Here is a 24,310-nt window from a genome sequence, read left to right as displayed (position 1 = left end):
TGCAGTCTGTGAAAGCTATTTAAGCTCTATTTCAAAAATACCCCTGTAATCCTCCGTATCCCTCAGGTACCCGATTTAGCCATCGCTATTTGACATGTATCCTGTCTAGTCTAGAAACTTTCCATTACATGGGTTCCTATTCATCTTCACGGCTGAAACCAGGTCCGAGCTCCCACACGCACCCAGCCCGCAGCTGCAGGGCATTTTTCTGTTTGTTACCGTGACAGTGTCAATTCTCTCTTAAACTTTTTAACTGGTTCATTCACCCTTAATGAAAGACAGACTTCGATGACTGGGGGTTACATGCTCAGTGATAACAAAACATCTTATTTTTTTGTTTTCCTGCAATCAGTGTTACGGCTCCAGGTGCACAGCCACGGTAGAGTTCCAGGAGCGCCTTTTTACCTAGCGTGGGGATTTTTTAACCAATTCTCCACCCCATCCAAAGGGACGGGATGGCTCTGTGGGGCTGCTGTGGCACGGCGGCCGTCAAGGACAGGGACACCCGGAGCAGCGGGGCGGGGACGGGCCCGCTCCCTCAGCCGCGCTGCCCGCTCTCAACATGGCCGCCGCGCTGCCCGCTCTCAACATGGCCGCCGCGCTGCCCGCTCTCAACATGGCCGCCGCGCTGCCCGCTCTCAACATGGCCGCCGCGCTGCCCGCTCTCAACATGGCCGCCGCGCCCGCTTCCAAAATGGCCGCCGCGGCGCCGCTCCCGCGCCGGAAAGCTGCGCGCCGGGCGCTGCATGGCCGCGGCCGCCCCGGGCATCTCTATGGCAGCGGGCGCTGCCCGGGCCCGGCGGCGGGAGGATGCCCCTGGCTGCCTACAGCTTCCTGCGGCCGGTGGGCAAGGGCAGCTACGGGGAGGTGAGCCTGGCGCGGCACCGCCAGGACCGCAAGCAGGTAGCGAGGGGCTGGGCCGTGGGGCACGGGCACGGCTCGGCCTGAGGGCAATGCCCGGCCTGGGGCTGGGCGGGGAGTGCCGCGTCTTCTGCTTCGGCTGTGGCTGCTGGCCCTCACCCACCTTGGGCACGGCCAGGGACGTGGCACCGTGTCGGGGTGCAGGTGTGACTACGGCCTGGTGTCAAGTGGGGCTGTGACCATCACCCGCTGTCAGGGTGGGGTGTGACCATCACCCGCTGTCAGGGTGGGGCTGTGACCATCACCCGGTGTCAGGGTGGGGCTGTGACCATCACCAGGTATTGGGGTGTGGCAGCAGCCACCCGAGCTGCTGTTTCTGTTATCTTCCCTTGTCTATAAGAACTTTTATTAAAGGTGTGAAGAAGACTCTTCCTGGGAAGGTTTTGGTTGTGTCAGAGCAGAAGCACAAGCATTTTTGTTGGAAAACTGAACTAATCTGTGTAGTCTGGCCAAAGCAAGGTGTTTGATAGGGAATGTGAGAGGGCAGACATCCAGAGGGCAGTGCCACAGGAACCTGCAGTGTGAGTTATGGGCGGGAGATGATGGGAGGAGGTCTGTGCCCAGCAGGGATCAGACGGTGTGTCCTTCCCGGATGGGGACAGTTCCCTGCTTGGAATGTCGAGGTGGATCCCTGTGGCCCATGACTTGTTCCCTCCAGGCCATCACCACGTGCACAGTGCAATGCCCTCAAAGAGTTTATAACCTCACCTCATCCTAAAAGTAAACAGTGCATTGAGGTCACTTTCACTGGGATTCAGGTCCTTGGATTTCATTGTGGTGCTGCTGGTCATTAACGCTAGCAAGAGCCTTGCTTCCCGTTTGTAGTTGCATTATAAATATTGGGAGTGGTTTACTGTGTTTTATCTTCTGCCAACTTTTACAAACTTTCTTTTGTAGCACGATGATCAGGATTTTTTGTTGTGGCTTTGGCACAGTGCCACATGTTCTGTGAAAGAAACAGTGTCTTATTTAAGCGTATTTGCTGTTAATTGAATGCTGGATTTTTGTGGAGAAGGTCAAGTAGCTTAAAGTGTTCAAAACAAAACAAAATGGAATTCATACACAATTTGGTATCAAATAAGGTGGAAGAGCACTGCAATAGACTTCAGTAGAGAATCTTGCCAGGAAAGCATGCTCATTAAACTAAATATAATCAATGCCAAGTTTAAAGTAAGACTAATATATGTGCTTTTTGCATTTTGCCGAGTATTTTCTAAAAGATGCTGATATAAGCTTTCCATAAACGATTTTTTATAAATTACTTCCATGCCCAAAGATGGAGTTGTAGTTGACTTGTCACACAGACCACAGTAGTTGCAGCACTTCTATTTTATTTTGAAGTTAAGTGATACTGTACACAATTAGCTTTGTGCTATTCCTTTTGGAAGTTTTGCAACATCACAGGTTATATCCAGAAGGCTTCTGAAATACAAAGTCATGAGGTGCTGTGGATTTTCTGGGTAATTGGTTCTCTTGGTATATAGGGGCATCTCAGCAGTAATTAAATGTGCTGGGCTAATTATTAGGTGCAGTCTGGAGAGCCGACACTGATCCATCTCTAAGGATGCTAAAATTCAGTAAGTAAAAATATTTTAAAAGTTTTTATTTACAACCTCTCCAGTAAGAGCAGGTTCAAGCATAACCATGACATGATTGTTTTGTGGAAAGCTGATGCCCTAAAGTGATGTCCTACAAAATTATCTTCAGGATAGGGCCAGATCAGACCTAAATATTGGAGTTGTGGGTGATGAAAGTGTTCTATGGATCTTATCATCTCATTTTCAGCTTCATGAATGTTTTTGTTGAAACCTGAAATTTCTTAGAATTACATTCAATGTAGTACATATTAAGGAAGTAGAAAACTTTTGTATGGAGCTTTGAGAAATTCTTGACCCATCTTAATAAAGAATAAAAGAAATTTAGGAATTAATATAAGAGCTTTTGTCTCTTTCAGATGACTTTTATAATTTGTTTGCACATGACTGCACACTTTATATATATTCACGTTTACTATTGATGTGGCCTTTTTGATAGTAACTGTGGTGCACAAACAGGTACTTCAGGCTTAAAAGATGAATGACAGACACACATTTTAAATGAGTGGGGAGAAAAAGAGAAATGTGAACACTATTCAGAAGAAAGCAAAACACCACAAAATTCCTGAGCAGAGTTGTATTCAGGTGGATGAATCGAACACACCTGTTTCATTTTTATGGTGTAAGGGTAGAAGAGAAAAAATTCTGCATAACTTTCATCCAAAATGCAGCCTCCATGTAGATTAATCAGAGATTTCAAATAATGCTTTTCCTTTAAGTCTGGGGAATTCCCTAGGGCTTCTGCAGAGTCAGTTTCATCTCTTTCCATACACCTTGCCTTGTATTTTACAGTATGTCATCAAAAAGTTAAACCTTAGAAGTGCTTCCAGCCGCGAGAGGAGAGCAGCAGAGCAGGAGGCACAGCTGCTGTCCCAGCTGAGACACCCCAACATTGTCACCTACAGAGAGTCCTGGCAGGGGGACGATGGCCACCTCTACATTGTGATGGGCTTCTGTGAGGGAGGAGACCTCTACCACAAGCTCAAGGAGCTGAAGGGAAAACTCTTGCCTGAGAATCAGGTGGTGGAGTGGTTTGTCCAGATTGCCATGGCACTGCAGGTACAATGAAGTGTAGTTTTGTCACCTTCAGATATGAACTTAATTTGACTTTTTATGTATTTAAAAAATCCAGCTAAGCTGCAGCCTTTGGATTCCTGTTTGGCTCGGTTAGCATCTAATTACAGTGGTTATTAGTACATTAAAAATGGATCATTGCAGTCAAATCAACTATTTTAAGTAAGAAATTGCTGACATGTTTTATGTCCTCACCTCTGTAGCACAGTAGACAGTGGCTGCCTTTGGGGTGTTTGCACCTCTTGTCTGAAATGCTTCTCTCCTTTGAAAGTTTACATTAAATTTACAAAATGTAATTTTTTTGGGAAAAAAACCACATATTCTTTCAGAATAATTTTGTGTTTAGTCTTTTTATTGCTGTTTTTAATGGTAAATTTAGACTATTAATGCAACATTTCTATTAAGCCTTATCCTACTCTTTTAAATTTGTAATTGGAGCTTATCAAACTTTAAAGGCAATTGTTACAGCAATAAAGACTAGATATAGATGTTAACGTTAAAGAAAAAGAAATTGGACAGAAAATTCTACCTTGAGGTTGGCTATTGTGGTCAAAAATACAGTAATTATGGGTACTGCTTGGTTTTTGTTATGACTACTTTGCTACACTGTTTACACAAACCTCACATAATTTCCTCTGAAATGTTTTTGGACTAAGATTGTCAAGAAATGAAAGCAGCAGAAAGTGAGTTACAGTCTTAATTTTACGTTTATATTTCCTCTTTTCTGCTGATTTACAGAGATTTGGTTAAAGCAGTGCCAGATTTTGGCCCCTGCCTGTATCAGTCACTTTTAATGTTATTTCACCAATAGTGTCTTAGCAGGTCACTCCTGACCTTGAGAGGGATTTCTGTGTTTCTTCCACTTTTGTGTTTTCTTTCTTTGACTTGTGTAATGAAATTCTACTTTTCAGCATAAAACAACCAATTAGGAGTTAATTAACCGTATTTATATTATTTTTTCCCCCTAGTATTTACATGAAAAGCACATTCTGCACAGAGATCTTAAAACTCAGAATATTTTCCTGACACGAACAAATATAATCAAAGTGGGAGACCTGGGAATAGCCAGAGTGTTGGAAAACCAGTATGACATGGCCAGTACTCTCATAGGCACCCCGTACTATATGAGCCCTGAACTCTTTTCTAACAAACCCTACAACTACAAGGTACAGTATGACAGTATAATTTCTCTTTTCTTAGGAGCCTTATTTTATTTGTCTCAGATCATTACAATCTTACCTGTGGATTTTGGTTTCTTATTGCTTCCAAGTCTTTTTAATCTTCCCAAAGACCAAACAAAAAAATAGGAGAGAGATTTGTGGGAATGCTTGGTTCTGGAACTGTGTTTAGGAATTCATAGCATGTGCTAAGTTACCACAGCCAAGGTGTTCAGGCTGCCTGTACCTCTCACAGCTGGAGAAACAGAGAATGGGAACAGAAATATCAGCCTATGTTAGAGAGATGCACTTTCTGAATTTATTGTATACCAGACAGGAAGTTTTACACTCAAAAGTTGGATTAGAAATAACAGCAGCATTAAAAAATAAATTTAAAAAAAAAGGTAAAGGAAATTTTAATGAGAGGAATAAGCAGTGTTACTGTAAATTTAAAATATAACAGAACAAAGCAAACATGTTTAGCTCTTGCTGTGAACACACCATAAATATGAATGTCTGTAATGAGCAAGAACTGAGGAGAAACTTCTTCCAATGAAAAATCAAGATTTTTCATTTACAGTTAGGATGGGTATTATACTAAAAAAGGAAACAAGCAACTCTTTCCCCAGTGATAGCTAATTTCTTCACTTTCTTTTGAAAAAAATTGGGATATTTTTAAGGAAATAGTTGACTTGATCAAAATTAAAAATAGAAGAGTGAGGCTGAAGCCAGAAGTTCGCAATGAATTTGGGCTTAATTAGCTTGCTGTCATTAAAAACCTGTTTCAAAGCAGGTAACTAAGTCCAAAGATAAAACCTGTGCAACTAATAAGACATTCCAAAACATTTTCTCTTCCTCTTTTTTCAGTCTGATGTTTGGGCCTTGGGCTGCTGTGTTTATGAGATGGCTACACTGAAACATGCCTTCAATGCCAAGGACATGAACTCCTTGGCTTATCGAATTATTGAAGGGAAGGTAAAAGCTCCTCAAATTTTATATATGGCTTGGATTTTCTATCTAGAAATTGAGATTATATTTGCTAATCAGAAATGCTGAATGGAGTTGAAAGTACTTACATGTAATGTACACCATCATATGTAAGACTGTTGCTCTGTGGTGGCGGATGATGTGATACCAGACTAAGAGAGTTATTCCTTTGTGGATATAGCTAGAGTTTCTTGTTACCTCTTCATTTAATGAATATACTGATTAATTTTCAAAGTTCTGAGATGGCTGTCTTAATTTGCTTCTGGTTTTGCATAAACATTACATAAAAACTAAATTACCGTGTCATGCCATTTTCCTGTTATGTAAAATTTACTTATTTAAGTGTCTTCTTGCTTTGGCATATAATGACGTGAATATGGATTTATTTAATATAATTTTTTAAGCCTTTATACAGAACTTTCACTGTTTGTGTTAATAAAATTAGGAACAGTTCGTAGCCACACACTTGGAATTTCAGTATTTTGTTTAACATTAGGCAATTGGGCAACTTTCAGCATTTGAACAATGGTCTGGTTTTTATATGTATTTTTTATGTAGCTGACCATAATGATCACACATAAATGTTCTAGAAGTAGCCCCTGTTGATGAATATATAAAATAATATCAGACTTCCCTTTCCTTTCACAGCTGCCACCCATGCCAAAGGATTACAGCCCACAGCTGGTAGAAATAATACAAACTATGCTCAGTAAAAAACCTGAGGAGAGACCGAGTGTGAAAAGCATCTTGCGACAGCCGTATATCAAACAACAGATTTCTTTGTTTTTGGAAGCCACAAAGGCGTAAGACATTTTCATTTGAGTGAAACTGTGCAAAATATTCATGTTATTGTTGTCCTTTTTTTACAGCTTTTCCTGGGTTTTGTAGCAGGATAAAATCAGTTTTGTTATGTGCAGCTACAAAGCATATGAACATCAGTTTCTGTGAATTCTTTGGGAAATATGAGGGAATTAGAGCGGAAAATACTTTTTTTCTGCAAATGCAGAATCAAACTCTGTAGTGCTTAAAAATACAGAATTGGTAGAAAACACACACCTTTCCATATGGTTCTTGAGGCCATTTATCATGTGGGAGTTGAAAAATCAAGTTTCTTTTGATGTACACTTTTGATGTAATTATTTCTCTTTGTCAGGTTTAGTCAGTTGTTTTACTGCTTCCAGATAGAACTGACCTTGGTGCTGTGCAGAACAAGTGTATATTGCTGGCAGAGTCTGAATTGAGTTTTTAAGCTCCTTTACTAGATTTGAAAATGAGGTTGTTGTGCAGTCTGTTGAAAAATGCCAGTATCTGATACTCTTTGTATGAAAGCTCTTTAGTGGAGTTGGGTTTTTTTTAAATAGGATAATCAAAAGAAGTATTTTAAGACCTTGTTGATGGTGACTGAATGAGCAACTTTCATTTTCTTTACAGGAAAGCTGCTAGAAATCACAAGAAAACAGTGGATTCTAAACCTAAAGACCCTTGTTCTGTCGTCTCAGCAAAGAATGAATCTCACAGCAGGAATGTTACACACCAAAACCACTCCTCTGAGCAAGCTAGAAAATACAAAGTTGTAAGATATGAGGGGTTTTTATCTTTAAAAAAAGCTAACAAAACCCAAATCCCTCTTGCTTTTTCTAGATAAAAACCTCAGTTTTAGAACAAGTGTCTTGAGCATACCTGAGAACATTAGATCTGAATCCCAGAAATGTGTAAAATTCATATTAGGGAAATAAATGTTTTTAGATAAGACTGGCAGTAATTAAACACCTATGGATCAGTGAAGCTAATTGCAAGATCTGTAAGATGTTAACTAAACAACTCCTGGTTTTATGTAAGTTACTCTTGAAGTAATTGGGGTCAAATAATTTTTCAAATATTTCGTGACAAGTGGTAATAGTTTTTTTCCAATCAAAAACATATTTAAAAACTAATTATAGTCCTAACCAAAATTGTTTATTGTTGAAATTCTTTCCAGTAGTTACAACAAACCTCTTGTAATGGTTAATCTTGTGCATGTTTTTTGTTTTCTATAATAAGTTTTCTGTTCTGGGTTTGAGCTTTCAATGTTGAAATACTGAATATATGTGATAGAGCACATCCTAAAAACTCTTGGTGCTTGTTCCTCCCTTAGGGAAAAGCCAAGTGAGTACAACTTTGCTTTCATGGTCCTGGTGAAAAGTAGGTGTACTCATGTATATAAATCAGTACCTGAAATAGGTCATTTGCAAATCTGTATCTCTTTAAAAATGTGGATTTTATCTTTTTTGAGGCTCCTAATCTGTTATTGATTATAATTTCCTTTCAGTTTGCTTTACACCTTTTTGCTCTGGTGTGTTCTTGATTTTTCCTTAGTGCTTAGAGAATTCTTTCATATGTGTGTAAAATGCAAAAGATAATGACTTTTTTTGTTTTAATCCTAGGATGAAGAAGATTGCATCAGCAAATGTAAAGCCAGCAAATTTCATCCCTTGGAGAAACCAGCTGTTGAGTTGGAAAGAAAACCAAACAAAAATGATCTGAACAGCTTGGGAGACTCCATAGCTACAGTCAGTGGAGTGAACATTGATGTCTCCCTGTCTGAAAGGATGAAGCATGGAAGTGACAAGTGTGGCAGTGAGAGTATTCCAGAGAATAATAAAGCAAAGCATTTACATGTTCCAGGCCATTCTAAAATAACATCTAATAACCCACCAATTAAGGAAGATGGACGACAGCAAAGAGCAAAACAGGCTGTTAAAGCTGAAAGTGTTGAATCAAAGCCATCTTCTGTTGATTCTGTAGAAGATGTGGATGACACTTTGAAACTCCTGCAGCCTGTATCAAAAGACCAAAAGCAAACTGAGCTGGTAATGCATATATGCTTATTTGAAATAGATTTAAATCTATTAATCAGTAGCCAGCTCTTGCAATTTAGAGAGCTGCTGCATGTGTTTTTCTGTCAAAGTAGGATGTTGCTGATGCAATTGAGATTCTTAAGTAGTTAGGAGCCTTGGGTTCAGATTTGCAAAGGCAATATGGTAAAGTAGTTTTGGGATTGCATCTATCTAGATGATTGGAATTCTGTTTTTACAGGGAGAAAAACTTGCATTCCCAGCTGTGAACAGAGAGAGTAAGAATAATTTTGTAACTTTTGTTCTATGTTGTAAATAGGCCTGAATAATCTTGATTTGGATCAAGGGGCTAATTGGTGGTGATTGTCTTTTCACTTCATTTTGGTCTACCATGAGATTTTTAATGAGAAATCATTATTTGTTGTAGAGCTTGGATTCTACTGAAAAGCTGCTAGCACCCTTTGTTCCTGTTGTAATTCAAGTAAGTGTCCTTCTTTGAAGGTTTAGTTCCTAAAGATGCTGGTACAGCAGGTATTTTATCTCTCAAATAAGAATTTATTGTGGTTGTACCTGTGCTATGTTAAGGTGGTTGCAGTCCAAATAGTAAAGGGACCTGTTCTGATTTTTTTTTTAAGTGTGTTTGTGTATTAATCTGAAATGACAGGTCTGTATTTTTTTAAAAATGCTTTTACTTATTAGGATGATGTCAGTAATGGAGCTTCAGGAGATGCTCAGGGAAAAATGACCTTCCACAAGCAGCCTCAAAGCTGTGTCAGTGAACCCTCGCTCCCATGGCAGCAGCAGCAGAAGAAAGAGCATGCTGAAAGCTGCTCAGAGAAGGTGCAGATACTTGAAAAATACTTCTTCTCTCTCCTTTAAGACTCCTGTGTTTTTCCTCTTTAAACGTGGGACCTATTTTCTAAAAAAGGGTGGGTGTTTTAATGCTGTTCTTCTTTCATGTGTGTCTGTATGACTTCAGTGCAGATCACTGAAGTTGACTGGTAGAAGCAGCCTGAGTAGATCTTTGAAAATCCCGGTATCTTCAGGGATGAGGTGGGTGTGCCAGATGGGCTGTGCCTTTACTGGGTTGCAGTGTTTCCTAGGAAATTCCATCAGGACTTCTCACTGTTTGTAACTACAAGTCAGTCAGTACCTTTGTGGATAAGGGTACTTGTGGTGGGTAGTGGCTTAGTAGTGCTTTAGAACAGATGTGTAATGACTGCCCTGAGCTTCTGAGTGCAAACTGTAGGAAGAAAATCTTGGCATGCACACAGGATGGAGCTCCTGTCAGTTCTTCCAGACAGAGCAGGGAGGTTTCTTTGGGGAAAAGCACAAGGCTAGAGAAAAGCGTGATTGGTCATTGATAACCTGGTTTTCTCTTTGGGTTTTGCTATTTGGGAGTGGGGACAGTTGTTGCAAAAGCATTCCCTGAAAAATAGTTTGGGAGGAGGGGGGATAAGATGTAGAGATGGGAAGAAGGGAAACAGATGTAAGCGGAGATGGAAAGAAGGAAGGATCAAGCTGGGAGATGTGAAAAGCTTACAATAGAATTCAAAATCTCTGCCATCCAGCTTTACCATGCAAGAATGTCTTCTAGATTAGTATTTAAACTTTTAATTTAAAAAAATAAAAATTATCACTCACTTCTCTGTCAAGTTCAGAGCAGTTTCTCCTCGGCCTCTACCTGTTCCTTCTGATGTGACCCCAAAGACAGCCCAGAGGGGTGCAGAGCACCCTGAGCCTGCAGATAGTGCCAAACCCAGCCAAGCAGCCATTCCAAAGGTTAGTGATGAACACTGTGTTTTTGTCTCATTCCTTCTGAGCAGTGTGTGCACAGTGAGTAAAGAAATGTGTAGGAGCTTCCTGGAAGCCCTGCTCAGTGGGGAATGAGCCTTGCTGAGCCTTGGAGGTCAGAAGCCCTTTTTCTAGAGTTCAGATTAGTCTCATTGAAGACAGTTTTGTAATAAATAATTAAGCATTAAATAACAGCTCCCTCTCCTTGAACCCTTGAAATGGATTTTTTGCTTAATAGGTGATTAGAAAACAAAAGCCATAATGGTGATTGCAAATTAAAATCAAATTAACTTCCTTTGAAGGAGCGGCCCTTGTCAGCAAGAGAACGAAGGAGGCTCAAACAGTCTCGGGAGATGCTTCCCTCTGGTAATTTTTATGTTTATATGTTAGCAGTTTATGTATAAACAGGCTAATAACTTTTTTTTTGAGAAATTATAACTTCTTGTCTGTTCTTCACTGCCATCTTCAGAATGGTGCAGTAAGGGGCTAGTTCTGTGTTAAATAAAAAATTCTGTTAACATATCTGTATTTTTCTGCTTTTTAGTTACTTTCATTGTGTTCTGTGTTGACAACTTCTCTTTGAAATGTACAATATTCACTTTCAAACAGAAGCTCCAATATTTTCTATTAGCAAAATACTTCCCTCCCTGCCTGCCTTCTGCTAGGTGATAGATTTTTTTTCTTGCATGAACATGAAACTAGTTCAGAATACACACAGATTAGTTGTAAATATTGTCAAAATGTCATCCTTGCAGTGGTTCCAGCGAGACAGTCATTAAATGGTGCAGCAGTTGAAGCAAAGTCACATGTGGAAAATTGTGTTAGAGTTCCTCAGTCCTTATCAGATCCCAGTATTTCTCAGGTAAACTTTGTCAAAAGTATTTCTTCCATGTAGGAACAGTAATATATGCCATATTGCTGAATTACTTTCAACTGTTAGAATTTTTGTTATTTACTCCCTCTTCCCTTAGAGAAAGAGAGAACCCCATTGCCTGTCTGATGATGAGCTAAGCTCTTCCACAAGCTCTACAGACAAGTCTGATGGTGATTCCAAGGAGAAGTAAGGGTTTTGTTTAATACTGTGCAAGAATTTTCACTGCTATACTGGACCTTGACTTGGAGTGGAAAAAAAAAGGCTTTCACACTTCTATCTCTGCATAGTGAGTGATTGAAGAAGTGTGTGATGCATAGAGGAAAACAGCCCCATTGAATTATTGTCTCTCTGTGACTGTACACTTTCCATGCTGAACTTTCTGGGCCATGGAATTGTGTACAATGGTTTTGTGAACTGTAGCTTGCCAGGAAACCAATCTTCCAGCACCAGAGGACATCTACTGTCAGGATGCATTAAAAGCACAAGTTAAAATGTGCTAATGTGGTTCCTTTCCACTGTAAATGAGGCTGAATTTATCTCTGATTTTTGTCAGTATAAGCAGCTTTCAAAAGATGCAATTTGTTGCATTACCAGAGTCAGCAATAGCCAGTAGGACTGTGAGGCTTTTGCTGGGCTCTGAGCCTTTGTTAAATGAAATAGTACTGATGTTGCTATTGATAAAACTGCACCACAACAAGGAATTTAACATGCAATACTCTATTAGGACCTCAACAAACTAATTGAAAGCCCTTGGAATGCAGGGTGGAAGTTGCATTATGACAGTGACTGAATTATTTCTTCCTTCTCTCCTAGGAAAAGCAATGTGAATGAAATGAATGACTTGGTGCAGCTGATGACATGGACACTGAAAATGGACTCCAAGGAGAACTCTGAGTGCTGTGTAACCTCGACCCCAGCCCCAGAGTTTAAACTTCATAGAAAGTATCGAGATACTTTGATTTTGCATGGAAAATCACCTGATGAATCAGAGGAATTAAAAATGGAAGAGATTCCTTCAGGTCTGTTGCTCTGGGATTCTGTGGTAATACTTAGAGTTATTCCATATTCTTCTGCAGAATATGAAAATTGTACTGGAAGTAATTACTGCTGCACTGATTTTTTCATTGTATTTTATTTTTAATAGATATGTCATTGGTCCCTTACAATATCAGGAGAATGGTTGAAATCCTTAGATCTGATGTGGTGCAAGGATTGGGAGTGAAACTTCTTGAGAAGGTGTACAGAATCATGGAAGAAGATGATGAAGTGAGAAGAGAGGTGAATGTCTTCCATAATAAAATAGTTTAATTTCTTTATAAACCTAGATAAATTAGCAGGCTCTTTATCCTATTGAGATAGGGTAAACCTTGATTCCAGAAAGTCTTTATGTAGTCATGGGCAGGCAAGGACCTAAGTATATTGTAATTTTCACACTTAAGTTTGATTCTACATGTAGACTATGTTCGAATGCACCTTCTTCAGAAACCATCAGAGCTTTAGGATTGTACCATTGGGAAGGTGTGAAGGATGCAAATAATCTTATTCTGTGCTCTTTCTTCAGTAATCATTTCTTCTGTCTCTCAAATGTTTGCCTTCACATTACTTGCCTCATGCCCTTTATGTCCAAAATAAGAAATAATTTAACATCAATCCCCAATAGAGTTGAATAAGGAATACCTCCAGCCCCTTTAATTCAAAGCTTGGTTACACTTACCCAGGCAGTATTTGGTTTGTAACCTGTGAAGATCTTATATTTTAAATTTTTGGGTGGGATTTGAAAGTCTCTTGCTTTTAGACAACAACAGTGTTCATTTTTCTTCTCTCTCATCCACACTGCCAAGCTTCACATGCTTCTTTCAGCTGAGTGCTTTGGTATTTTTCTGTTAATATTTTGGTAGCTTCTGCTTTTTTCAGTGCCAGTAAATGTTGTGGGTTTTGTTCTGTGTGTGCTGTGAACAGCTGCAGTTGCGGGAGCACATGGGAGACAAGTACGGGAGTTACAGTGCGAAGGCTCGGCACCTCAAATTCCTCGAAGAAAATGTGAAGCTCTGACCAGAATCTTTTCCTTGGAGGAAAGAACTGTTTTCTAGCTCCTTTGATAGACTGAACCAGCCTACAAAGCATGTTCATCCACTGATCTCCTTTGGTGGAATAAGGAGGTGAACTTGCAGAAAACATGAAGAGTTTATAATAATATTTTTCATGTTAAAATGTGAACCAGGCTATCACTTGTGCAGAAGAGAAACTTCTGAGTTTCTCTTTAGTTTAGTTTTTATTCTCTTAAAAAGTTGCTTTCCATAGATGCAAATAGGGATCGATACCAAGTTTTGTATACTAAGGAGTGTCAAAAAAGATTATGTTCTGGTTTGAATTTGTCATACCAAAAGGTTTTTGGTATGGTCCCATACTAAATACACTAACAAAATCTCTGCCAAGGCTCTGATGTGATAAACTATAATCTATTACCTCAGATAGTTGTGAAAATTTAGCATGAAGGGACAATTGCTAATTTTTGTGGAACTCGAGGTCCTCAGGGTGTGTAAATTGCCAATTCTAAGGGCTGAAGGGAGCAGCTGTACTGCTTGTAAGGAGAAACTTTGCTCTTGTGTTTTGTTGCTGAGGCAGTCAACAAAGTGGGGGAAAGCACTTGGTATCTGGATAAAACAGTCTGAAAATGTTTGAAAGGAATGCAGCCATGGTTACCATGGTTCCAGCTGGAGAAATCCCTTTGCCTTACAAATACTAGTTTATTTTAGGAATGAAAGTGCCCAAGACCAGAATCTCTTAGGGAAAAGATAAAGCACTTATTTCTTTTTATTTGCATCCAGAATGTCTTGCTACAGTCCCCAGGTATGTGTACTATACCTGGCATTTCTTGGGGACAACAGACCCGCAGGGAAAGACGGGAAAACCCAGGGGGAATCGTTATAGAACCGGGGGTACATGGGACAAACTTATACATAATGCAAATGTAATAAAACATAAAAAACACAACTCTACACTTGTTCTTCCTAGGGAAATTTATTTTAAACAAAAACTGGCACTTTGTACCCTCCTATCCTAGAACAGCTATTTTCAGAACTCTGGGTATGTACCATTTCACAGTATTTGTAACAACCTGGCACTACTGACAACTTGTTTTACGTGCAGTTAGGAACATTTCAGAAGTTCAGCTGTTTATTAATCTTTTAGGCTATGGCAACAGCTTAACCAGAATTAATTTGATTCACTGTGTTCCTTTCTAGTGAAATACTCAAGATGTGACCTCCAGTAGCCTTCTGAAGTTAATCCCCCCCATCCCTGTGACTCCCCTGAAACTCCAGACCCAATTTCCAGCCTTCATGCTCCCTGCAGAGCTTGGTTGTACTCATAGTAATATACAAAGCACTAGGAAAAAACCCAAACACTAAGCCAAGAAGTATTTCTCAGTGGGAATTAATTTAACAAAATTTAACAAAGTAACAGCCTGGAAACTGTAATTTTTAGCTTTTAGAATGTCTCTTTGGCTTCCTGTCTGCTGCCTTCTTCTCTTCCGTGCCCGACTCCTGCACAGGCAGCCACTCGAGGGGATTGCAGCGGTACATGGGCCACGGAGGGAGCGTCAGCTGAGGGCAAAGGAGGCAGTCAGAACATGGACTCTGAGGTGCTAAGGAGCTGTTCTGTACAGCTCCTTAGGAAAATCTTCATCCCTAACTGATTATCTATTAGTCCTCAAAAAACTCTTACAATTTCATATACGTTTACAGTTTACATTGCAAAGTCATGCTTAAGTATGTGACTAAAGCAGCCCAGGTCGTTGCAAGGAGGAAGACAGCACCCATCCAGAAGAAAAAAGGACTCCTGAGGTGATACCAGCATTCCCAGCACCTCCCACACTGCACTGAGACCCTCCCCTTGCCTGGCATCACGGGTAAGTAACTCAGGGATGTTTAAATAAGGAGCAGGTGGATGATGATGATGCCAGAGAATTACAGGGGCTTTTCAAAACAGTGGAATGTGTGTGTTTCTTGAGTAGTGATTGGTCAAATTGTGTTGTATCTAAACACTTGAGAGGTGTAACAACCACGTGTAAAACGGACTGGGAATGCTCCAATAGGAATGGGACACTTCTCATGCATGGATGAGGAATTACTCCTGAAATTCCATATTCTGCCTCATTGTCTCCTCAGGCAGCAGGGGATAGCTGCAAAATTGTCATGAGAAGCTGCTACTACACAGAAAGCCTCCCTGTCCTTTCTGTTACTAATGCTGTCAGCTGGACTTAACTCTAACTTTTAACTGAAATTAAAAATGAACTCAAAAGTGGTATTAAATTGCAAAAATTCTGCTAGCGTTTCAATAAAAGCACTTATTGGGCTGCAAAGCACTTTATGCAGATCAAAGGGAGCACAAATATGTATCAATAAATCTGAATTGCATAGCAAATATTAGTCTGTGCTGACAGCTCCTCAATTTAGTAATTATTCCAGATTAAATAGTGCATATATTTTTTGGTTTGGGGAAAAAATGTTCTTACCAAACACGATAAAGCAAATCCAGCCATAACTATGTAGACAGTCAATCCAAACTGTTCAGTGATGTATCCACAGATGAAACCAATTACCTGGAAAAACAAACATTTTAAAAAATCAAACTTTAAATGAAGAAAAACATTTCCCATTACATTATTAAGATGCAGGGTGTAGATTTAGGTAGGAAAATACCGGTTTTTCAAAAGCATGTACATCTTTCAAACATTTTCAAAAGTGCAGGCCAACAATGAAAGTAGAAGATAGGAAGTAGAAGTTTTAATCTGTGACAGCCCCTCTGACTTTGCTTAAAGATTTTAGTCACCCCAAACAAGATGAAAAATATATATAAGATCAGAAAATAAAATAGTCCTTTATGTTCTTACTCACAGGTCTACTATACTTACTGCAGAGACAAGAATGATTCCTTGAAAAATCTGTTCTGCTAATTTTTGGCCCTTGTAGTCCTATGGAAAGAGATACTTTTTAGTCAGTTATTCAAAACACAGACCTGCCCACTTACATCTTTCAGGTTAGATCCTACAGTCTACCTGACCATGGGTTCTCAGCATTTTTATTCAACTTTCAAACCAGATTGGAATTATTTTTCTTACAGTGGCTGAAAACACCTCCTCTGCAGGCTTGACCACATCACCTAGAAACAAGCACTGTCTGTACAGGGTAAGTAATGCAAGTTCAAAATATCACTGTAGTCACCTTAACATCACTAAGTAAAAGCTGTATCACCACAGAAGAGAGTGTGCTAAAGAGGGCATGGTGTGTGTGGCACCTGTGTTCTGGAGAAGGCTGACAGATAAATGTCTCCAGGGTGGGTGCCAACAGGATGGTGCCAGACTCTCTTCAATGGTGCCCAGTGCCAGGATGAGGAGCAATGGCCATAAACAAAAACACACTAAGTTCTACCTCAACAAATGGAAGAATTTTATGTTGAGGATGGCAGAGCACTGGGACAGGCTGCCTAGAGAGGTCGTGGAGTCTCCCTTTATGGAGATGTTGCAAATCCACCTTGATTCATTCCTGCTCCAGGTGACCCTGCCTTGGAGGGTTGGACTGGATCATCTCCAGTGGTTCCTTCCAAACCCAACTAATCTATGTTTGCATGCCGTTAGAAAACGTGGCTCCCTGGGAGCACACGCTGCCTTCTGTCTTTCCAGAGCAGAGGCAGGAAAGCACAGAGGGGTTTCCCTTACACAGACAGCTTCCTCTTACAGCATGAGAGTCCCAACTCGCAGGTCAAAACCCAGAATTACACGGATTCATCCTGCATCCCCCTTGGCCGTGCCTCGCACACGGGTGCCAAGATCGCGAGTAGGGGCTGCTGAGCCCCCGCCCGGCCGTGTCGCTGTGCATGCAGGGGACACTAGACCCGGTGCCCAGGCCCGGGCGGCCCTACCACATGCGTGGGGATGGAGCGAAACACGCTCAGCATGGTGGCGGCGCTTCTCCGTCTTCTCCCCGCTCCTGTTCGCAGCCGTCTCCGCGCTCCTGGCTGGGGCTCCGCTGTTCGCGGTGCCGGCGCGGCCTCTCCGCCGCTACCGCTGCTCGTCGCGGCGGAGCGGAAGGCGGCTGCTGAGCTGGCCGGAAACACGCCCCGTCCGCCCCACCCCGAGCTCCATCGGCCGCAGGTGCCGCCTTCTGCCCCGGACATCGCCTCGGCGCCGCCGCCGCCGCTCCGGGGCTGCTCCGCTCCGGCTCCCCCGCGCCCGCCGGTACGCGTCTCCTCGGCAACGGCGGCTTCGCCGCGCAGGACCCCGGCGCGGGCGCCCTCCCCGGCAGGTGCGAGGCGCCGCGGGGCCGCCTGTCGGAAACCCGCACTGGCTCGGCAGCTCGCGGGCCGCCCGAGCCTCGGGCTCGTCTCACGGAGCCGCCGGGCGCCGCCGCGGCCCCGGTATCGCGGCGGGGTGGGCGCGGGCGGGTTCGGCGCCTGGCGGCGGTCAGGCACCCGGGCGGTCACCCGCGGGCCGCTGAGGGGCCGGGGCGGTGCGGGAGAGCCGGGCACGGGCCCGCGGCCCCGGAGCGGGGCTGTGCCCGCAGAGCAGCCCGGGGAGCGCGCTGTGCGCTGCGGGCAGCCGGCCGAGCGGCGCGGTGTGTGTCTTATTGTGGTCCGTCACCAGCCCTGTGCGGGGCACGTTCTGTCACTGTCCCCAGCCCGCCCGCCGCGTGTCGCTGAGGCGCCGGCCGTGTCCGTGCTCTCCTCAGCCCTGGCGCTGGGAGCTGCGCCGCGGGACGTGGCGTTGTGCTCCCAGGCAAAGCTCCGTGCCCTGCCCCGTGCCAGCAGCGCGGCGCTGCTCGGAGAGCTCCGGGCAGGGATTTGCTGGGCTCCGCTGATGTCTCCCCTGAGGGAGAAATGCGGCAGCGGGAAGAAGGTGGTTTTGATACATGTAGCAGTCGCAACACGGTCTGAGGTGTTTTAATTTAGGGATTTTGCAAGTCTCTCACCGTTCCTGGGATTTTGCGTAGTGTTAAAGAGCTTTTTCTGTGTTACTTGTCAGCTCCTTCGCGCGCCATGATACACCACTCTTTTTTTCTGGCTTCACCTCGACCCTTAAATAATGAACAAGCATGTTTGAATTTCTTACGGAAATCGCTTGGTGTTGTGTTTCTAGCCCCTTCTATAACATGATGGTACTGCCTTCTTACCCACTTTCTTTTTTTTCAGTTCAGGTAGTTAAATAAATAATTCCAACAGGAAAAAAAAAACCATACATAATTTTCCAGATCTTTTAGATTACTTTTGACTGGCAGAAGGAGTTTGGCCTTTTTTTTTTTTTCTGTCAGTGAAGTGGCAAGATCTGGATGTCTCCTTTTTATCTCTGAGAGCTTTAAATATGCCATTATAGTGGGGGAGTCCCTAACATGGACCTGGACCTCTTAGAATTCCTTCCAGTGCCTAAAGGGGCTGGAGAGGTACTTTGGACAAGGGCATGGATGATAGGACAAGGGGGAATGGCTTCAAACTGACAGGGCAGGTTTAAATGAGGCTTTGAGGAGAAATTCATCCCTGTGAGGGTGGTGTGGCCCTGGCACAGGTTGCCCAGAGAAGCTGGGGATGATGTCTGTGCCCATGGCAAGGGTTGGCAGCAGGTGGTCTTGAAGGTTTCTTCCAACCCAACCCATCCTGAGATTCTGTGGTTGTAGTCAGATACTTCCTGAGATCGTCCTCACTTTTTAAAATGTGACATAGCGTTTTACATATGTCATAAAACTTACAGAGGGAAAGTCACTGCCTTGGACACTGAAACTGTTGTGACACTCCTGGAGATAATGTGTTGTGCTGTGCCTCATGGAAGAATGCACTGGCAGTGACTGATGCTTTTTTTTCTTGTAGGTTTGCAGGAACCTTATGCTAATAAAGTAAGAACAGAAAAATGACGTTAAGGAAAGGTGTGTGTATATGCTTGTCTGATTTTTTGTTTTAGTATCTTTTGTATCCGAGTTTCTCAGTTGTTCTCTGGTTATATTGATAAAGATTTTTCTTCTTAATTTTTAGTGAACATTTCCATCCTTATAGTGGCTGTTGTCATATTTTTGCTAGTTATTCATCATAACTTCCTAAGCCTCAGTGAATTCTTGAGACGGGAATTGTCAGGTATGTTGGGTTTTATTTTAATTAAAAAAATATATATATTTTTAAGATTTGGTGGGAAAACACCTGCTCTGGCCAGACAGAACCTGCCACGTGGTTTGGGTGAATGGGAGGGGGAAGTTAATGAGGTTATAGGTGTGGCAGAGGGGACCAAAGGCAAGTGCAGACTACTGTAGCTCAGCCGTTTAATACCTTGTGCTGTGTGTGAATATGTGTGGATAAATGTATGCAGTTTTCCGTAAATGTGGTGTTATTCTATTAATTCTCAAAAGCTGATATTCTGAGTGTTTGATACTGGCTCACTGTAATCCACACCAATCAGACATCCAAGTGTACAGCACAAATAACTGAAGTGTTGGGAATTTTAGCGTGGTAATAATAATATATAATAATAAAAACAAGTATGTTATTTTTACTTCACAGATCCAAGTCCCTTAGGACTTCAGCCTATAGATTTCATTCCTGCAGCTCCCCAGAGGCTGGCAGATGAGAGGAATGACAAGGAGATTTCTGTGGTCATTGCAGCCTCGGATGAGAGGCTTGGAGGTGCAATTGCAGCCATGAACAGCATTTACCAAAACACCAGAGCCAACGTGGTTTTCCACATTGTTACTTTGAATGATACTGTGGATCACTTAAGGTAATGATCTTTTCATTGGATTCCCACAGCAGGGTGAACTCTGTGTTTCTGAGAGAGAAGCTGCCTTTCCCTGGAGCTACGCTCCCCTGACTCCCAGTGCCATCTGCTGCTGCTTAGGGCAGCTTTTTGAGAGGGCTGCTGTGGGAGTCCCACCATTCCTCCTGGTCAGGTTTCAGGGATGGAAAAGAAACATCTTTTCCAATGGGCTTATATCCAACCAGTGATGTTGGAGTTTGTTGGTGGAAGGATTGTAAAAGTTACTTCTACATTTCATCTAAGCAATTCAAATGCTGGCGATTATGTTTGTCTGTTTTTATAGATTGTTCTTTGATCCTGTTATTCTAATCCCCTTCTGTCCACACTGATGGTTTTGGGAAGGGCCTGTGATAACAAGACTCTGTATTTCTGATAAAGCAAGAAGTGACCTCACACCTTTCACATGTCCCAGGTGTGCAGGTGCTGACCCTGGACTTGCCCCTGTGGCCACACAGGACAGCACCAATGTCAGCAGCAATTATATCCCAGATGTGTTTGTTGGGCAGGGATGTGAGTGGCCACATTCAGATTGTGTCACTGTTAGCTACTTCTCCTGCTTTTCCCTTGCTTTGTCTCATCTAACAAGATCTGTGCCTTTCTTCTGCTTGCAGGACGTGGCTGAGGAGCCCTCCTCTAAAAAACATGAGATACCGAATTCTGGATTTTGACCCTCGTGTCTTAGAAGGCAAAGTACAAGTGGATCCCCAAAAGCCAGACAACTTCAAACCAGTAAGGATGATGCTGATTACTTTTGCAATTAGAAGTTAATAACAATATATTTTGATGTTGGCTTTTGAACCCAGCTGGAGATCAAAACCAAATTTTTTAGCATAGAAGCAATCTTTTATAATAAAATCCCTAAATTTCAGTAAAACTAGATACCTAGATAGTGAGAGATGGATTTGAATATCTATATATGCATGCCTAGGATCCTTTTTTGCTGCTAGGCACAGTGAAACATCGCAGCTGGCATGTCAAGCATGCCAACACCTCAGAGATGCTGCAGACCTATGTGGAGAAATAAGAAATTCTTATATAGACCAGTTTCAAAGTTAGTTTATAAATGGATACATTAATGGTAAACCAGGAATTGATGGAACCTATTTATTTTAAATGGTAGGATATTGCTGCCTATTTTACTTCCTCTATAGAAGTTGTTTTGGACATTAATGCCATAGATAAGTGCCAGAAAAATCAGTCAATTTCACATTTATTTGGACATTTTTTTCATTTAATTCTCCATTTCTCTTGCTTTGCTATTCTCACAGTTAACTTTTGCAAGATTCTACTTGCCCAGCTTTGTACCTCATGCAGAGAAGGCCATCTATGTGGATGATGATGTAATAGTGCAAGGTATGGGACCTTTGTTAGCTGCCAATGGTCTTATGCTGAGGTCAGTATCTTATCTCTCACAGAACCCAACATTTTTGTACAAACTTTGTAAATATGAATGAATGGAGTTAAACTGAGTAGTTTTATCTGCTTTAACTGTAACAATAGACTGAACAAAGCCTAACTTGGCACTTAGTCAGGATTGATTTTGATTTTCCCGTGCTTGCTTCCATTTTCCAGATGATATTGTTGAACTTTACAACACTCCATTGAAACCTGGACATGCAGCTGCATTTTCAGATGACTGTGACTCAACCAGTAGTAAAGTTGCTGTCCGTGGAGCCGGCAATCAGGTTAGTTTTAGTCTTGTTCACTGATAACAATACTGTAGATCTCAGGCATTTGGGAATGCTCCAAATGCTGAAACCTAAACATGAGACTGTCCCTGCCCAAACCAGGTTTACAAATGAGACCTGCAGTTTCTGTTCAGGCACAGTAAATTACCTGGAATTTTTGCTGTGCTTTGCAAAGAGAGCAGTTCTCGTTGTGGAATAGCAGGAGGTCTGAGAACATCAAAGGGACAATTTTTCATTTCTGAATGTATAAAAAGTACTTTATCTGAGACTGGTACCATATTAGTAATACGGTATTATTAAGATCATGCAGCAGTCCTTAAAATATGTAGTATATGTAATCATATTTTTAAAACGTTATGCCTCTTAAGCTTTCTTTCTCTCATTTTAAAGGAAGGGATATTTGCTGTTACAACTTCAACTTAATGCCTGTCTGTTGTGAGTTGCGCAGAATTTTTCCTTAGGAATTTCCCCATATATTTCAAGCTAATTTCTACTCTCTTTTTTCCCCCTCAGTATAACTACATTGGGTTTTTAGATTACAAAAAAGAAACCATCCGAAAGCTTGCCATGAAAGCCAACACCTGCTCTTTCAATCCCGGAGTTTTCGTTGCCAATTTGACTGAATGGAAATTACAGAATATCACTAAACAACTGGAGAAGTGGATGGCACTTAATGTGGTGTAAGTACCCCAGGCTAGGGGTGCCAGCAGCTCAGGGCTTGGCTTCTGCTGGTGGCATTTCCCTCTTCAGTGGAAGGCTGTGCGTGTATCTCTGCTGCAAGTGAAAAACCAACTGATCAGCATCCTTTCAACTTGCAGAGAGGAGCTCTACAGTAAGACTCTGGCTGGCAGCATCACAACACCTCCCCTGCTAATTGTGTTTTACAAGCAACATTCCAGCATTGATCCCATGTGGAACGTCCGACATCTTGGTATGTATGAAGTGTTTGTAATGCTGCTCCCCGGGGGTGTTTTTCCAGGCCTGTAGCTGGACACCTTGTTGATGATCTAGCAAAGTGAGCTTGTATTCCCCTATTCTGTCCTTTGTTCTTTAGGAAAAACAGCTTTGCAATTCCATCGTGGGCCTGAGTCTTTCTCAAACTGCTGGGGGTTAGTTCTTGAACTGACTCACTCAAAGTACCTCTCATTTTCCACAAATATATTGTATCTGATGTGATCCAAGGTGTTTTTTCCAAAACTTTCAAAAGAGCAGACATTCATGTCTGTTCTACTGGTAAAACCCCAGTGCTGGGAGAGCTTTTTCAGGTTATGTTTCTGATGAAGAACACATAGGCTGCTGAATTCATCTGGGTGTTAAGCAGATTTTAAAGAATTTGTCAGTTAAGGCAGTGTATGAAAATAGACACAGAGAGATCCAAGTAACATGATTGTTTTTCACTTTGCCTTTATTTCTGCTTCCCCTATTACCTCCTTTCCCCATAAATGATAAGATTTCCTTGGTTCAATCCTTTGTTTTGAAGTTAACATTTTGCACATTGCTGTTTCGGCTGCCTTTATTTCCAACACTAATGCTTCTTTTTCAATTTAAGGGTCTAGTGCTGGGAAAAGGTACTCTTCTCAGTTTGTGGAAGCTGCCAAGCTGCTCCACTGGAATGGACATTTCAAGCCCTGGGGAAGAACAGCTTCCTATGCTGAAGTCTGGGAGAAGTGGTATGTCCCTGACCCTGCAGGCAAGTTCAACCTGATCCGCAGACACTCGGAAGCCTATGAAGCAAAGTAGAGTCCATTTGAATAAATGATGATGTTTTCTCAGGAAACTTCTGGAGCCAAGCAGAATATTTTTCTTTTAGCCAATTTGCAGTACAGAGCCGACCTTGCCTTCTGGAGCACAAGATGATGCACTTATTCAGGTGCAGTTCTGAAATGCACAGGTCCAAAGGAGGCTCATGTCACCTGTGTGACACAAGATGCTACTCCAGCAGCACTACAGAAAACAAGGGGAAGATCTCCACAAATGAGCACTTTTGTTTATGTCATTTCAGTTGTGTTCTCCTGCTCTTTACTCAATTCTTCTAACAGGGGATCATTTTATCAATTACAGAAACAAAGTTTCTAAGAACAAGATTCAAATTCAGCTGGTGCTTGCACCAGCAAATCTTGCACAGCAATGTACTGTAATTATAGCTGCCTGGGTTTTGTTTTGTTGTTTGGTTTTGTTATCCTGTAAAATAATTCCCTCAACAACCCTTTCTTGCATGAAATCTCCTCCCAACCATTTTTGTTTAAGTCTTTTGTACAGAATTCTGCAAAATTGAATCCTTTTTGAAAGATTAATCCTTTGAGTATTATTTCACTATGCAAAATGGTTTTAACTGCCAGTGAACACTAAACCATTTTTTTTGTAAAGTGGTGGATGAAACTTTGTTCAAAAATAAAGCTAATTGTAACATGCTGACTCCAGCCTCAGATAAATGGCAATCTAATTCCAGTCTTGATATAGGAAGTATTTCTTTTGTACACAGTAGCAAGTGATTAAAGCCACAGTGAATTCATTTAGTCTTTGTGAAAGCAATCTAATTCTAAAATAGTACAAGCTACTTATTTTGGGGAACAGACTGTATTAATTAAGAGATTA

General features: G+C 41.8%; 3 protein-coding genes across 8 annotated transcripts; 2 read left to right on the top strand and 1 right to left on the bottom strand.

Annotated features, from left to right (window-relative positions):
• The first annotated feature begins 699 nt into the window (after positions 1 to 699).
• On the top strand, positions 700 to 13,671 carry NEK4 (NIMA related kinase 4). Of its 4 annotated transcripts, none has more exons than XM_030283138.4 (16): positions 700 to 867; positions 3,309 to 3,575; positions 4,559 to 4,756; positions 5,615 to 5,722; positions 6,383 to 6,537; positions 7,166 to 7,307; positions 8,158 to 8,583; positions 8,996 to 9,049; positions 9,268 to 9,408; positions 10,225 to 10,350; positions 10,665 to 10,728; positions 11,118 to 11,224; positions 11,334 to 11,422; positions 12,050 to 12,255; positions 12,381 to 12,514; positions 13,196 to 13,671. In XM_030283138.4, the coding sequence occupies exons 1-16, from the start codon at positions 811 to 813 to the stop codon at positions 13,286 to 13,288; spliced, it is 2,367 nt and encodes a 788-aa protein (XP_030138998.4). In that variant the 5' UTR covers positions 700 to 810; the 3' UTR covers positions 13,289 to 13,671. The 4 variants fall into 4 exon arrangements, with proteins under 4 accessions (XP_030138998.4, XP_012428342.5, XP_030138999.4 ...); XM_012572888.5 differs by having other exon boundaries at positions 700 to 903; XM_030283139.4 differs by having other exon boundaries at positions 753 to 903; positions 3,422 to 3,575.
• A 349-nt stretch (positions 13,672 to 14,020) lies between these two features.
• On the bottom strand, positions 14,021 to 17,331 carry SPCS1 (signal peptidase complex subunit 1; the record flags this gene model as incomplete). The annotated part of the gene is given in 4 exon segments (NM_001245441.1): positions 14,021 to 14,841; positions 15,753 to 15,839; positions 16,152 to 16,211; positions 17,159 to 17,331. Coding segments are annotated over 4 exon segments (306 nt in total). The 3' UTR covers positions 14,021 to 14,718.
• Positions 17,332 to 17,351: 20 nt separating this feature from the next.
• On the top strand, positions 17,352 to 24,130 carry GLT8D1 (glycosyltransferase 8 domain containing 1). Of its 3 annotated transcripts, none has more exons than XM_041718782.2 (10): positions 17,352 to 17,474; positions 19,094 to 19,149; positions 19,256 to 19,354; positions 19,775 to 19,991; positions 20,639 to 20,756; positions 21,296 to 21,380; positions 21,600 to 21,712; positions 22,229 to 22,395; positions 22,534 to 22,646; positions 23,265 to 24,130. In XM_041718782.2, the coding sequence occupies exons 2-10, from the start codon at positions 19,134 to 19,136 to the stop codon at positions 23,453 to 23,455; spliced, it is 1,119 nt and encodes a 372-aa protein (XP_041574716.1). In that variant the 5' UTR covers positions 17,352 to 17,474; positions 19,094 to 19,133; the 3' UTR covers positions 23,456 to 24,130. The 3 variants fall into 3 exon arrangements, with proteins under 3 accessions (XP_041574716.1, XP_002191526.1, XP_041574715.1); XM_002191490.7 differs by having other exon boundaries at positions 17,403 to 17,541; XM_041718781.2 differs by lacking the exon at positions 17,352 to 17,474 and adding an exon at positions 17,701 to 17,850.
• Positions 24,131 to 24,310: the final 180 nt, after the last annotated feature.

Source organism: Taeniopygia guttata, chromosome 12, assembly GCF_048771995.1.
Source record: "Taeniopygia guttata chromosome 12, bTaeGut7.mat, whole genome shotgun sequence".
Classification (NCBI taxonomy): domain Eukaryota; kingdom Metazoa; phylum Chordata; class Aves; order Passeriformes; family Estrildidae; genus Taeniopygia; species Taeniopygia guttata.
The sequence above is the reverse complement of the archived record's forward strand: the minus strand, read 5'-3'. Positions and strand labels throughout refer to the sequence as shown.

Bases quoted from the DNA above. Each gene is read 5' to 3' on its own strand.
- NEK4 (XM_012572888.5), top strand. From the start codon at position 811: ATGCCCCTGGCTGCCTACAGCTTCCTGCGGCCGGTGGGCAAGGGCAGC. The intron at 11,225-11,333 runs GTAAACTTTGTC...CTCTTCCCTTAG, and splicing joins CAGATCCCAGTATTTCTCAG to AGAAAGAGAGAACCCCATTG. The intron at 12,256-12,380 runs GTCTGTTGCTCT...TATTTTTAATAG, and splicing joins AATGGAAGAGATTCCTTCAG to ATATGTCATTGGTCCCTTAC.
- GLT8D1 (XM_041718782.2), top strand. The intron at 22,396-22,533 runs GTAAGTACCCCA...TTCAACTTGCAG, and splicing joins TGGATGGCACTTAATGTGGT to AGAGGAGCTCTACAGTAAGA. The intron at 22,647-23,264 runs GTATGTATGAAG...TTTCAATTTAAG, and splicing joins GTGGAACGTCCGACATCTTG to GGTCTAGTGCTGGGAAAAGG.